Genomic DNA, 12,783 nt, shown 5'->3' with positions numbered 1-12,783 from the left:
GTTTCTCTTTAAAAGCTGTTCTGGTTAGTGCAAACTACATTGTAGATCAATTGTAGGCAGATGAACACAGCGATGTGGCTCCTCTGACACACACGGTGTCAAACTGATGTAAGACAAATACATTTGTAAAAGTGAATGTTTAAATTCATGCTGAATGTAACAGAGATCAGTTGTTGCCTCATTCCTGGTTGAGATGCGTCAGCGACTCAAAAGCAGAAGTAGATAGTGAGGAGGTTTTTGTCACAGTGTAAATCACTGTGATACGTACTCTTTAACAGAGTCGTCCCATGTAGCACAGTAATAGACTGCTGAGTCTCCCTCCTCCACATTGCTGATGATCAAATAATAATCTGATTGACTGCGATGATTTGATGAGTGTTTCGGAGAGGAGAAACCAGTCCCATAAGTTACAGACCACCACTCGTGATAGTAAACTAGCACAAACTGAGGAACTCCTCCTGGAATCTGTTTATACCACCAAACTCCTCTGTCAGTAACAGTCCCCAGGTTACAGTCCATGGTGACTGTCTCTCTCAGCGTCACAACAGGAGACTTCTGTGTCACCACCGTGACACCACTCACACCTGGAAACAACAAGATGACATGGAGTCAAGAGAAACACACAGACTGATGAATCCAACATGAGGTCAAAGCTGCAGTCAGTCAGCCTCCTTACATGTTAGAGCAGTGATGAGAGTGCAGAGGGTCCCCAGCATGTTGTCAGTGTGTGCTGAGAATGGCCTTGTAACTTGGAAAGTGAGCTTACTGCTGACAGATTAGAGGCTTTGGAGGATGAGGAGAGGAGGTGCTGGAGGAGCAATTTAATACAGCACTGAAACTGAGAGTGACTGACAGGAGGAGGAGCTCTGCTTCAGTCTGCATGCTTTGTCACATGTGTTGCTCTCTTATCTTCTGTAAAGGGAAAAGCCTTTTCTGTCTCCGTTATTGAAAATGTTGATGAAAACTTTTATTTGGAATGTAACAACGACACGATAAGTCGTTTTTTTTTGTTTTGTGCCTCCTGTAACCTTCTGCACATACAACAACAATAACCAGTGTTTACAGTGTAATTCTGGCAGCTTTGTCCGGCCCAGATGGGCCCTACAGAAGTGGGGACAGAATCCTGAACATCCAGGACAGAGACCCATGTCCGGAAACTATTGTGCTATTATTTTTGGCATGGCTTGGTTGTGAAGGATTACTAGCCCAACATATGTGATTGTAATACTGAGATGATTGATGGAAGTTTTTTCTTGCTAAGGAGGAATGTGTTGGTTGGTCTCATGGAAAATAATAAAATAATATACCTCACAAAAAAAGGGAATTATTCAGAGGAGAGAAACCATTTACTGCTTTACTGCTGTCAGCAACGAGTTCAAACAATACATTCATTCAACACTCTGAAAAGGACAAAGCAAATAAAACTGTAACAGCTTGTACTGTATTAAGATTTTCTATGTAGGTCTTTGTCTCCCCCTAGTGTTAAAATTCAGCATTAAAAGTCTATTCCTTTTTGTTTTTTCTTCATTATTTCATCTTTTTTGATAAGTTCATGAGATCAAGGCATGTTCTCTATTTCTGTATTTTTGGTAACCCTTGTAAGTTTATTTTATCTAACCAAGCCATCAACTGGCTGCCGACCTGAATGTGTTCTACTGCAGGTCTGATACTCGGACACCAAACAAATATCAGCACTCACTGCAACACCCTCAACCTTCCCCACTGACTCCTCTTTTGCATTCAGGATCTGTGAACACGATAATCCTTTAACAAAGACCCCACACTGGACAAATCAAAGGTGGCATAATAACGTAAATGAAGAAAGTGCCAGCTTTCCACAAGCAAAAGAGGTGTGATGTAAAACACAACAGCGTCTGCGTAAAGTGTAATGTTTTATATATGTGTTAGGTAGAGCCTTCTAAATAATGGCATAACATGGTAATGATCATTCACTGTCTCCGTTTCATGGCTATAGATCTCTCGGAGGGTAAGGAGCTACTGGACCTTGTTGTCTTTTCAGACGCTGTTCTTCTTCTACTGCTTTGTAAATCTCCAGGTCGTGGTTCGCACACGTGACAAGTCATTAAAACATCACAACCCTGTCCCGTCCTGCCAGCTTACCAGCTCAGACGTGGAACAACAGTGACTCCCTATTTCATATTTGCACTTGGAGCTGAACTCACTGAAAACTGTGAAGATGACACTGCCTCCAATCACCACACTCAAAATTACTACGTTTACTGTGGAAACCTTTCTCACTCATTCAATAACACTACAACACACCAGAATGTCCATCAGCTTCTATAGAGTATATTTTTACGGTTTGAAATGCACTATCACTTTAAATCCTGCACGCTGAACATAATGCTATAATGTACATAGTCCATCCACACCATGTTCACATATTCATCCAGTATTTACATGTACAACATACAGAACAGTTGACTTGTATATAGACTCTTTTATGGTGTTGGCCATTGGTGATTTTACAGGGGCATCATGTAGCTTTGGAAAAGAAATGGCTTCCTGTTGCAGCCCGCATCTGATTCAATACGATGGTGCTGGCCTTCAAGGCCGTCAACTGAACTGCACCCATCTACCTCCAAACACTGGTCAGATCACACGCCCCAGCCTGAGCACTTCGCTCCACTACATCAGCTGGCCAGCTGGTACCACCATCGCTGAGAGCAAACCTTTAAACTGGTTGTTGCAATATATTTATGTTCTAGCAGTTGTAGATTAACCAAAAGCTCCGGTCACAGAAATGGGTGAAGGAGCAAATTAAACAGAAGTTTCTGATTTCACTGTATGTGGCAAACTATAATGCAATTGGTCAGCAGAGTAGGGTCACATGGTGTCTCACAGCCCAATTAGAGCTCTTCTTTTCCCTCCTTCATTGTTTTATTTCATCCTTTCACCTTGAATCAAAGAGGATAACTGATACAAAAGTAGGGCACATCCATTTTTTCCCTGAGCCTGTTATCAGTGTGACACTTAAAAAGCGTGACTATAATGGAGAACCTCTTTCTACAGTCACCCAGTACAACCAGTATACTGTGCGCTATTGGGATCCTTCTAGCCTTGTTTGTATTTTTCCCTAGCTTTGGATGTCAAAGAAAGGAGCCTCCAGGACCCAGGTCACTGCCTGTGTTTGGCAATTTGCTGGACCTCAAGTCACCCCACAGTACGCTGTATGAGGTAAGCCAGTGTATATCTGATATAATTTAATTCTTTATGCGTTCTGACAGCTTTTGATGGCATTCATCTCAGCTCTCCAAGAAGTATGGACCCATATTCACGATCCATCTTGGGCCCCAAAAAGTTGTCGTGCTGGCAGGATACAAGATCATCAAGCAGGCTCTGGTCAGTGATGCCTTTTCAGAGAGAGACGTTGTCCCAATTATCAATGACCTAAAATTAACACACGGTAAGGAACTGAATTTATTTTCATTTATATACTATGCCATGTAACCAACTAACTAACTAAATATGTATATATAAACATATATACACACATACATATATATATAAATATATTAATTTATAAGGAGAGACGTCATCGGGGGACCAGCCATCTAGTGACTCGTTTTGTAACTGCAGTGTGTGTGTGTATATATATATATATATATATATATACACACACACACACACACACACACACACACACACACACACACACACACACATAATACTGATGTTAAATGGATGTTATATTTCATAATCAGATGAAAAAACTTTCTCATCTGCAGGAATTGTATTTGCCAATGGAGACTCATGGAGAGAAATGAGGAATTTTGCAATGACTAGCCTGAGAGACTTTGGAATGGGCAAAAAAGCTTCCGAAGAAAAAATCATAGAAGAGAGTCAACACCTGATTGATGATTTTAAAGAAAAAGATGGTAACCAAAGTTTGGCATATTAGGTGTTTTGTTTGTTTGCAAACATGAGATTTTTTTATTTTTTCTTAGGCAAAGCCTTTAATTTAAATCTACCAGTGAACTGTGCTGTCCAAACTACAACTATCTATAGCAACAGAGTTGAAACTGATGATCCAAAGTTTAAACGGTGTGGAGTTAGGTCAATGAAACCACTTAACTTTTTCTCTTTTAGGTAAAGCCTTTGACACTGCCCAACCACTGAGCTTTGCTGTCTCCAATGTCATCTCTAATATTGTCTATGGCAACAGATTTGAATATGATGACCCAATGTTCAGATCTACGGTGGAACGGGCTCGTAAAAATACTCAACTAATGGGCTGTGCTTCAGTACAGGTGATGATCTACAGTTAAAATCCAGTGCTAACTCAACTGACCCTGTTTATGTCAGTTCGTTTTAGGACAGGGGCAAACTGTCTATCATTAAGAAAAATATGGAGTTGATCATTCACAAAGGTCTGGAGGCTGAGTGTTACATGAGGGGCAGAAACAAAGGAATGCATGACAGATTGAAAGAACACATCCAGTTGTGTGAATGAATGACAGACAGGGAGAGTAATTTAACTGAACGAGGAGGTACCATCTCCTCTGGAGCACTGGGCAAGCATTAAGGTCAATTTCCCAGTACTCCATATGGAACTTAAGTATAATGTCATCATTTTATATAAAATAAAACCAGTATACAGTTGTCATATAATGCTACTTTTAATCAGCGTACGATCCCTGATTGTTTAACAGCTATATAACCTCTTTCCACGGCTGTTCAATTGGCTTGGAGCCCGAAAGCAACTGATGAAGAATTCGCTTGCTAACAGGAGAGACATTACAAAGCTGATCAAGGGTTTACAGGACACCCTTAATCCACAGATGTGCAGAGGTGTGGTGGATACCTTTCTGGCCCGCAAGATACGCCTTGAGGTACAGTACTGTGTAATTACATGGTAACAAGGGGTGAAGAGTTGATACTTCATAATGCAGTCCACACCCCTAATATTATTGTGTAATTAGAGGGTAAAAAGGGGAGAAGAGTTCTTAATACATAAGAACTGAAAATTGTGTCATGCCTAGGTACTTTAGTCTGTGCCTACTAAGTACTTACAGTATAATTTCTGTCCTTTCCTCTGAAATACCCAACCTGTTACTCCCTTGTTTTCTTGTACCTAACTTTAAGTACCAGAAGGAACCCGTAAGTAGTAGTCAAAGAAGTAATTGTATTACTTACTCTCCATTACAACCCACATTTTACTCGTTTCATCACTTGCAAGGCATCTGGGATTATGAATTCTCACTACAATGAAGAAAACCTAGTGGTGACTGTTATCAACCTTTTTGCTGCTGGCACCGACACTACGTCATCTACTCTTAAATATGGCTTGCTGCTCATGGCCAAGTACCCAAAAATACAAGGTAAGGAACACAATGAACACATATTTTCTGAGAAATATTTCCTAAAACATGTATTGATTCAAGACTTGTTTCTTCAAGACTAATATTCTCATTTGTAAAACCATGTTTAGCACAACTGCACTGCTTGTGAGTGAGACAACTTACACCTTACAACAACCTGCAAACCCTGGTTTGCCCAACTGGTATTAGAAATAGCTATAATGTAGAGGAAGACTTTCCTCAGAAAGCTACACGGGTTGTGATAGCAGCAATAAGTCCCAGCCTCTTCACCACATACACTGGTGAAATAGACAGTTTTCCATTTGGCCCTTCTTCTAGTAGGGAAAATGCTGCAGGTCCTTAAAGTGCCCAGACACACCAAACCAACATTAAAAAACTAGTGGCGATGAAGGCTGTTGCTGTTGCATCACCTCTGAAAGTCCCTTTTGTCTCTGTTAAAAAGCTGCACTTGGACACGGCCAACTGTGTGAGAACAAATACTTCTCCATACCACCAGGTCATGGTAGTCTGTATTTGTTATTCCAAAAAGGAAGACCCCAGACTGCGGATAAACAAACTGTTATAATTAAGCAGCACTTTTTGACACCACGCTCACTAATATAGCGACCTCTAGTCAGGTATACACCGATCAGCCACAACATTAAAGGTGCTGACTGGTGAAGTGATTAACATTGATCATCTCTTAACAATGCAATGTTCTGCTGGGAAACCTTGGGTCTTGACACACTTAAACCCCCAAACCCTGCAGGCAACTAAGCACACGCCTTAAAGGTCAGGCACTCCCCAATGACAGTGGTCTCTCAGCAGGATGATGCGCCTTACCATACTGTGAAAACTGCTGAGGTATGCACGATCAGATTGGGATCCGTGGAGGAACGTGACCTCAAGTCATCACCTGGCTTTCAAAGTCCACCACTGATCGTACTTGATTCTGATCCATTGGCGTGGACACAGAACATCTTTGGTGACCTGTGGTCTCAGGCACCAGGGTGCTGGCAGCGAATCCTTGAGTCCTTTGGGTTGCAGGGCAGGGTCTCTATGGATCGTACTTGTTCCAGCATCAACCTGGCTTCCAAAGGCTACTTTGAAAGCCAGGTTTATGCTTTGAGCTCTTTGTCACATTCCTCGTACAATTCCTTTGCAATCTTTGTGGTATAGCAGGTTGTACTGTTGCACTGCTAAGGGGGGCACTGCCATCGAGAAGTGCTGTTGCCATGAGGGGCTGTAGTTGGTTTGCAATGGTGTTTGGTTGGACGGTATGTGTTAAGTGTATTTGACATGTATGCCAGCAGCCAAGGTTTCCAAGCAGAACTTTGCATTGTAACGAGGTGATCAACGATATACATGTCACCTGCAGGTCTTTTTAATGTTGTGGCTAACTGGTGTATGATTGATAAAAGGTTGCAAATGGAAATCATGGATACTACAGTGACAGGCTCAAGGATCTTTCTATCTCTCTTTCCTGGTTCTCTTTATGTGCACTGATTCGCTTGTTTGAGGCCCTACCACAACTCCCACTCCATCCACAAGTCCCGAAAAAACTGTACTCTCATTCATTGTATAACATGCTCATCAGCTATTCCTCACCCTGCATCTCAAAGACCAGGTCCAAGAGGAGTTGAGCAGGGTCGTAGGAAGCCGTCAGGTCAAGGTAGAGGACAGGAAGAACCTGCCATACTCCAATGCTGTCATCCATGAAGTACAGAGAATGATCACTGTTATCCCCACAATTCCACATTGCACCTCCCGAGATGTCACCTTCCAGGGCTACTTCATCAAGAAGGTAAAACAACTGTTCACTGTCAACTACTTCTACTTTACTTTTTGGGGGGTAAAAGTCAGAAAGATGTGCTATAACCATATATCACCAGTAGGACGCGCCAAAGCACCCTACTGGTACGTCACAGCAGTGTATTTAAATACATTAAAATAAAAATACTCTGCTTGGAACAGTGATATTTGTCTGCCTCCTTGTTGTCTTCAGATCCCTATCCTGTAGCCTTCATCTAGCTGAGCGGCAATGTTTACTCTACCAAACATGCCAAGACGCAAAGCATTTTCCATGTGGCGCTTAGCTTGTTCACTTTTTTCTGCAAAGTGCTTTAAATCAGTCATACCTAACTGGATCCATGGTCCATCCTGGTTTGAAAAAGGAGGCAGGGAAAGCAAAATAAAGGTCCATATTATTCTTCTTCATGTGCGCCCCCTATTGACAAGCCCCCACTGGTATTTATTACCTCCCTTATTTTAGTCTTCCTGGCTGAGCCATATTGTTTGCAATGACCAACTATATTCACATGTCACTATTCACAAGACCATAACAGACGTGTTTCCTTTATACTTGTGTATGGTATCATGGTTAAATGTCATTCACCAAAGTCGAAAATTTTAGCTATTGATCTATTAAAGCTGCTCTAAGTGTCGTCATCTTTATAACTCCCTGTCTGTCTCTATGTCACCACATGAACACACAGCAAAAATCACCAGACATAGCAGCAACCCACGACCGGGCAGGGATAGCAGGAAGTTTCTTTTTTACTGCATGAGCAGGGGGAAGAGAGACATGGCTTACTGACCAAGCACTTTACACCAGTGATTAATGTTGGAATATAAAGCCATTTCATACGTATTTTAATTTATAACAGCAGCTTTAACTAATCTTCAATTTCAAGTGAGAATTGGTTTGTCTCACAGTAGGGACTTAGATTGATGTTTTTTAGAGGATAAAATCCATTTACAACCTTAAAACATGTTATCATCTACATTTAAAACACATTTCAGGGGACTGCAGTGCTTTGCCTGATATCAACTGCTCTTAAAGATGAAGAAGAATGGGAAAAGCCTAACATTTTCTATCCAGCACATTTCCTCAATAAGGAGGGGAAATTTAGAAAGAGAGACGCTTTTCTACCATTCTCTGCAGGTAATTGTGTTTTTATTGACTATCACCAAGATATTTGAAAGAACACATTTGATTAAAGATGTGAATTTCCCTGCTTTGTTTCAGGCGCAAGGGTTTGTGTGGGGGAGAGCCTGGCCCGGACTGAGCTGTTTCTCTTCTTCACCTCCCTCCTCCAGCATTTTCGTTTTACTCCTCCACCTGGAGTTAAGGAGGACGAACTGGATCTGACCCTGGTTGGAGCCTTTTCCCGCACCCCTTTGCCTCATGAGCTCTGTGCCATCAGCAGGGTTTGACAAACATGACCAAAGCTGACATGAACCAACAAAACCAACAATTTATCGTAGTTTAGTTGCAGTGGATCTGGTTATAGATTATACTTCAACTCTTACATTTAATTCTTCCAGTGCAAATCATGAGATGAACTGCACCTTTAGAAAAAGTCAAATGTGTGACAAATCATCATTATAATGAAATATTGTAGTGGTGCAGATGTCCTAGCCTTCAAATCTTGTTCTCCAGATTTAAAGAAACATGTTTGTTTGATGAAGAACCCAACAAATGTCCCAATTGTCATGACTTTAATCTTTTCTTTTTTTTTGGGTGAAAATGAAAATTGTGATGCAAAAATGATTATTCCAACCTATCATAATGATTATTATTGTAATGGTTTTTCAACCATATCCTGTAGCCCTAAGAAATACTAAAACTATTCTTTAATGATATATTATCAGATAACATGATCTTTATGGAACACTTTTCAATGTGTACACTTCTCACACACTGTCTTACACGTTTGAGATGCTTTGGATCATAACCAATCCTTTATTTTGTTCATCAGTTAGCATAGAGGTATGAAAGCTAACAGTTCGTAATGCCAGTCCTAGAAATACAAAAATAATAGATACAAAATAAACAAGTGCTCTTAAAAACAACGACAAAGTGCCTACACACAACATTTTCTCTACTTTTGTAATCATTGCCTATAATAAAGACAAATCATGAACACACTTCTAAATCACTGTAATCTCTTTATTCTATTGCTGAGTATTCTCTTGTATTGTACACAAAATTAATTTAAGAAATGCTACGTTATGTTTTCATTGTAAAAGCATCTGTCTTAAATAAGTTTTATAACGTGATTTAAAAAAAGCACATCCAAGCCCTTAAGGTCCCACAACGCTCTGAAGGCCTTTAAGGTCCTTCCACTTTGATGATATTGATCTGTTGATCCTGTGGCTGGGTGGACACGCTGCAGTCCTGCATGGTCCTCAATGAGCAGCTGCTTGGGAAATCCGATGTTTTACTCTCTGATCCTCTAAAAGTCTGAGAATGTGACTGGCTGTATGAAGAGACAAAGGACTGTGTGAAGGGTGGTATGAGTGTTTGACTGTTTTGCTGCGGGTAAGCGGCTGCATAAGCTTGTGTTTGAGGGGGAGTGTGAGTAAGTGGGAGGTTCTCTGCATTGCTACATGGTGGAAACCCATTCATGCTTGAGGGGCTAAGTCCTGGCAGTTTAAAGGCCTCGACATTTTCTAAACTCTCTAAAGAGCTGTAGCTTGGCTGGGTTTGACTACACTGAGTGTACGTGCCCTGACTGAAGTTGAAGGTGTCTTGGCTGAAGGAAGTCGACGCAGAAGCTGAGGACAATGCAGAAGGTGATGGAGTTTTATTGTGCTGCTGTTGAACACTGCTACAACCTCCCAGTTTGGAGGCAAAGCCCTGTAGAGTGCTGAGGATCTGCTTCTGAATGTGTGTCTGCTGCGCCTGCTCCCTCTCAAGACGGCACTGCTGCTCCACCAACATCTTCACAGCCAGACCCAAGCTGCGCATCTCAGAGCTCAGGGTTTGAATCTGATCCTGCAGTCCACCTCTCCCTCCGGTGTCCTGGACTGCCTGCTGGGGGCTCGGGTTTCCCTCACTACGAGTGGTGCCTTGGCCTCCAGGGGTCTGTAGACGGATGACAGCAACCCCAGGAGCTGAGGATGTTAAAGGTGATGGCGACCGGTTAGGAAGACGAACGCCAACCCGAGGGAGAGTGTGAAGGGAACGGACAGACAGACCTGGTCTCTGGGTGAGAAAACGCCTGGGGCCTATGCCGTCTCCAGGCTGACTTTCCATAACAGTCTATGCAACATAAACAAAAATCATGAAAATAGTGAAAAACTATTGAAAAGTTATAGTGCAATGTTATTAACGTGAAATGAGAATTTTTTTTTAATTAGCCAGGCTTAAGGAATCCGGTGTACCGATCTAAAAGATTAATTTCATTCATGAATAAGGCGTATAAAGGTTAAGGCCATTTATGGTATTTGAGGTTTGCTGCTTTCTCACCTTTTCAGTGGTCAGATCAAAAGTTTCAGGCGCTTGTGGCCTTGTACTTCTCAAATCAGCACCTTGGACACTCATGTGCTCTCTCCTCAACAATGACGCCACCTGGTGGAATGACTGTTGAAAAACAATGTATGCAAGTTAAATGAAAATGGATTTTTTATTCATGATATTCAACAAATTACACAGCTTTTGTGCTTTTGTAAACAATAATTACAAACAACAATCCTAACAACGATTGGTATTCACATGGGAGAAATTGTGTAGGTAGGTACCTTCATTCTGTGTGACAGTGCTTTATCCAAAATCCTCTTCCGAGCTGCCAGCATTGAATTGGTGGCTGGAGAAGGTGTGACTCTCCTCCTCATGCATGCTCCTGATGCTGTTAGTGTGGAAGACACTGTGGCAGCATCCGCCCTCGTTACAGCGGACTGGGAGCTTCTTTGTTGGCTATTCTGTGCAAGAGAGGTGACACTAACAATCTGGATGTCATTTTCTTCCCTATCTCTCTCGTGTTGCTGTTCTGCTCTGCTGCCTCCACTGATCTCCCCCGACCTAGATGGCTTTGCACCAGTATCTGGATTTGTGGAAGACTTTTTGGTAAAGTTTGCAGCTGCTGTGAAGCCAGTATGGTGAGGTGCCTCCCGCAGAATGTTTTGGAGATGAATGTTACTCCAGCTCTCTTGTATTGCCGCCGCTCGAGGTTGAACCTGTGTTAGTGATGTGCTGCTTCCAGCCTCCATGGGCCTCACCCTCCCTGGCGGCCTGCCTTGAAACTCCCTCAGGAACAGGTAGATGGCCTGGGCAGACACCTTGATGTTTTCCAGCTCCAGCACAGCTTTGATCTTACGGAAACTCAGACCAGCCTTCCGCAGCTCCACCACTTTGTGTTTTGCGGCATCATCCAGTCGACCCATGGTGTCTCACTCCAGAGGTAGTCGGGTTTGACTGTTAATCTATAAAAGATTCACATAATAAAACTGTTAACAACACTTGGTGTTTAAAAATCAGATGTTCATGCAGCAGTTGATAGCTGCTAACATTACAAAGTGAATCTGCTTAGTTTCTCAAGGGATCCTTTATTCATTTGTTCCCTGTTTTTAATTAAAGGGTAACTCCACCAATTTTATACATTAAAGTGTGTCTTCAGGTCATGGGGAGTACTACTTCATATGTTAAAACGGTAGAATATAGTGTTCTGTGCCTCAAGAGGAAGCTGCATATAATCTGATAAATTGCCACCATCGATGATACTCAGTTGTTTAATTGCATTGTGGGTAATATGAGCTCCAGTTTTCGAAAGAAGAAGAAGAAGAAGAATGCTTGAAGTAAATAAAGCAATAGTTGTGGTTCTGCTGCACTGCAAACTGTCCGTAATAATAATAATAATAATAATAATAACTTTATTTATAGAAGACCTTTAAAAACATAGTTTACATAGTGTTGTGAAACAAATAAATCCAACAGTGTTATAGTCTACACGCTAGACCAGTGGACTGCCATCAAAACCTGGCACCTACATTACCCACAATGCAACTTAACCATTGAGTGATCAGATTACATGCAGCTTCCTCTTGAGCCACAAAAGGCTCTTTACAGCTTGTTCACATGTGCAGTAGTACTCCCCAAGACATGTAAACACAGTTTAATGTGTACAATTCATGGAGTTACCCTTTAATAACGAATTTCCTTGATGAATACGTTGCGTTGTCACGTTATATCAATACGCATACTTGTTATTATACAGTACCAACATATATCAACAAACAAGAAGCCTATAAAATAAATACTGATCAACACATGAAAGAACTAGATCCTAACTGATTAATTTTTCTGTCGCCGCATATATTTGCTTATTAAGTCAGTAATCAGACGAGGTGGTTAATGGTTATCATAAATATACGTTCGTATTGGATTACTTTTAAAGAATATTTTTCGTCGTGGTGGCAGGAATACGCTGCAGTTCAGTAACCTGTAACAGCTAACTATCTGATGTTGGCAGAGCTAGCTAACGACAACAGCTAGCACACCGACGTTATAAAGTAAAACGCTCACCTGGCTTCCTCGTCGACGAGCGGGAAGATCGATAGTTGCTTCCTATTCGGTTAAATCATTTCACGAACCGTGAAGAGACACGTAGTCCTTGCATAGCTACGATACAGACATCCACACATACACTCACATTTTTTTATCGACAACATAAATAAACAA

General features: G+C 41.5%; 2 protein-coding genes across 2 annotated transcripts; one reads left to right on the top strand and one right to left on the bottom strand.

Moving 5' to 3' along the window:
- Positions 1-3,012: 3,012 nt before the first annotated feature.
- On the top strand, positions 3,013-8,932 carry LOC311268503 (cytochrome P450 2K1-like; the record flags this gene model as incomplete). The annotated part of the gene is made up of 9 exons (XM_084372182.1): positions 3,013-3,198; positions 3,271-3,427; positions 3,750-3,899; positions 4,111-4,271; positions 4,674-4,853; positions 5,201-5,342; positions 6,944-7,125; positions 8,124-8,265; positions 8,350-8,932. 9 exons carry the CDS (start codon positions 3,013-3,015, stop codon positions 8,535-8,537), a joined length of 1,488 nt encoding a protein of 495 aa, XP_084228308.1. The 3' UTR covers positions 8,538-8,932.
- A 111-nt stretch (positions 8,933-9,043) lies between these two features.
- Positions 9,044-12,782, bottom strand: LOC311268430 (uncharacterized protein). Its single transcript, XM_084372088.1, has 4 exons — positions 12,628-12,782; positions 10,848-11,528; positions 10,576-10,689; positions 9,044-10,368 (listed from the first exon to the last, which is right to left on the bottom strand). The coding sequence occupies exons 2-4, from the start codon at positions 11,487-11,489 to the stop codon at positions 9,436-9,438; spliced, it is 1,689 nt and encodes a 562-aa protein (XP_084228214.1). The 5' UTR covers positions 11,490-11,528; positions 12,628-12,782; the 3' UTR covers positions 9,044-9,435.
- Position 12,783: the final 1 nt, after the last annotated feature.

The sequence above is a fragment of the Pagrus pagrus genome (assembly GCF_965226575.1).
Source record: "Pagrus pagrus genome assembly, chromosome: 13".
In the NCBI taxonomy this organism is placed as follows: Eukaryota; Metazoa; Chordata; class Actinopteri; order Spariformes; family Sparidae; genus Pagrus; species Pagrus pagrus.
The sequence above is the reverse complement of the archived record's forward strand: the minus strand, read 5'-3'. Positions and strand labels throughout refer to the sequence as shown.

Excerpts from the sequence above, each read along its gene's own strand:
- LOC311268430 (XM_084372088.1), bottom strand. The coding sequence starts at position 11,489 with ATGGGTCGACTGGATGATGCCGCAAAACACAAAGTGGTGGAGCTGCGG. Across the intron at positions 10,690-10,847 it reads CACTGTCACACAGAATGAAG|TCATTCCACCAGGTGGCGTC; the intron begins GTACCTACCTAC and ends GTTTTTCAACAG. Across the intron at positions 10,369-10,575 it reads TTGATCTGACCACTGAAAAG|ACTGTTATGGAAAGTCAGCC; the intron begins GTGAGAAAGCAG and ends TATGTTGCATAG.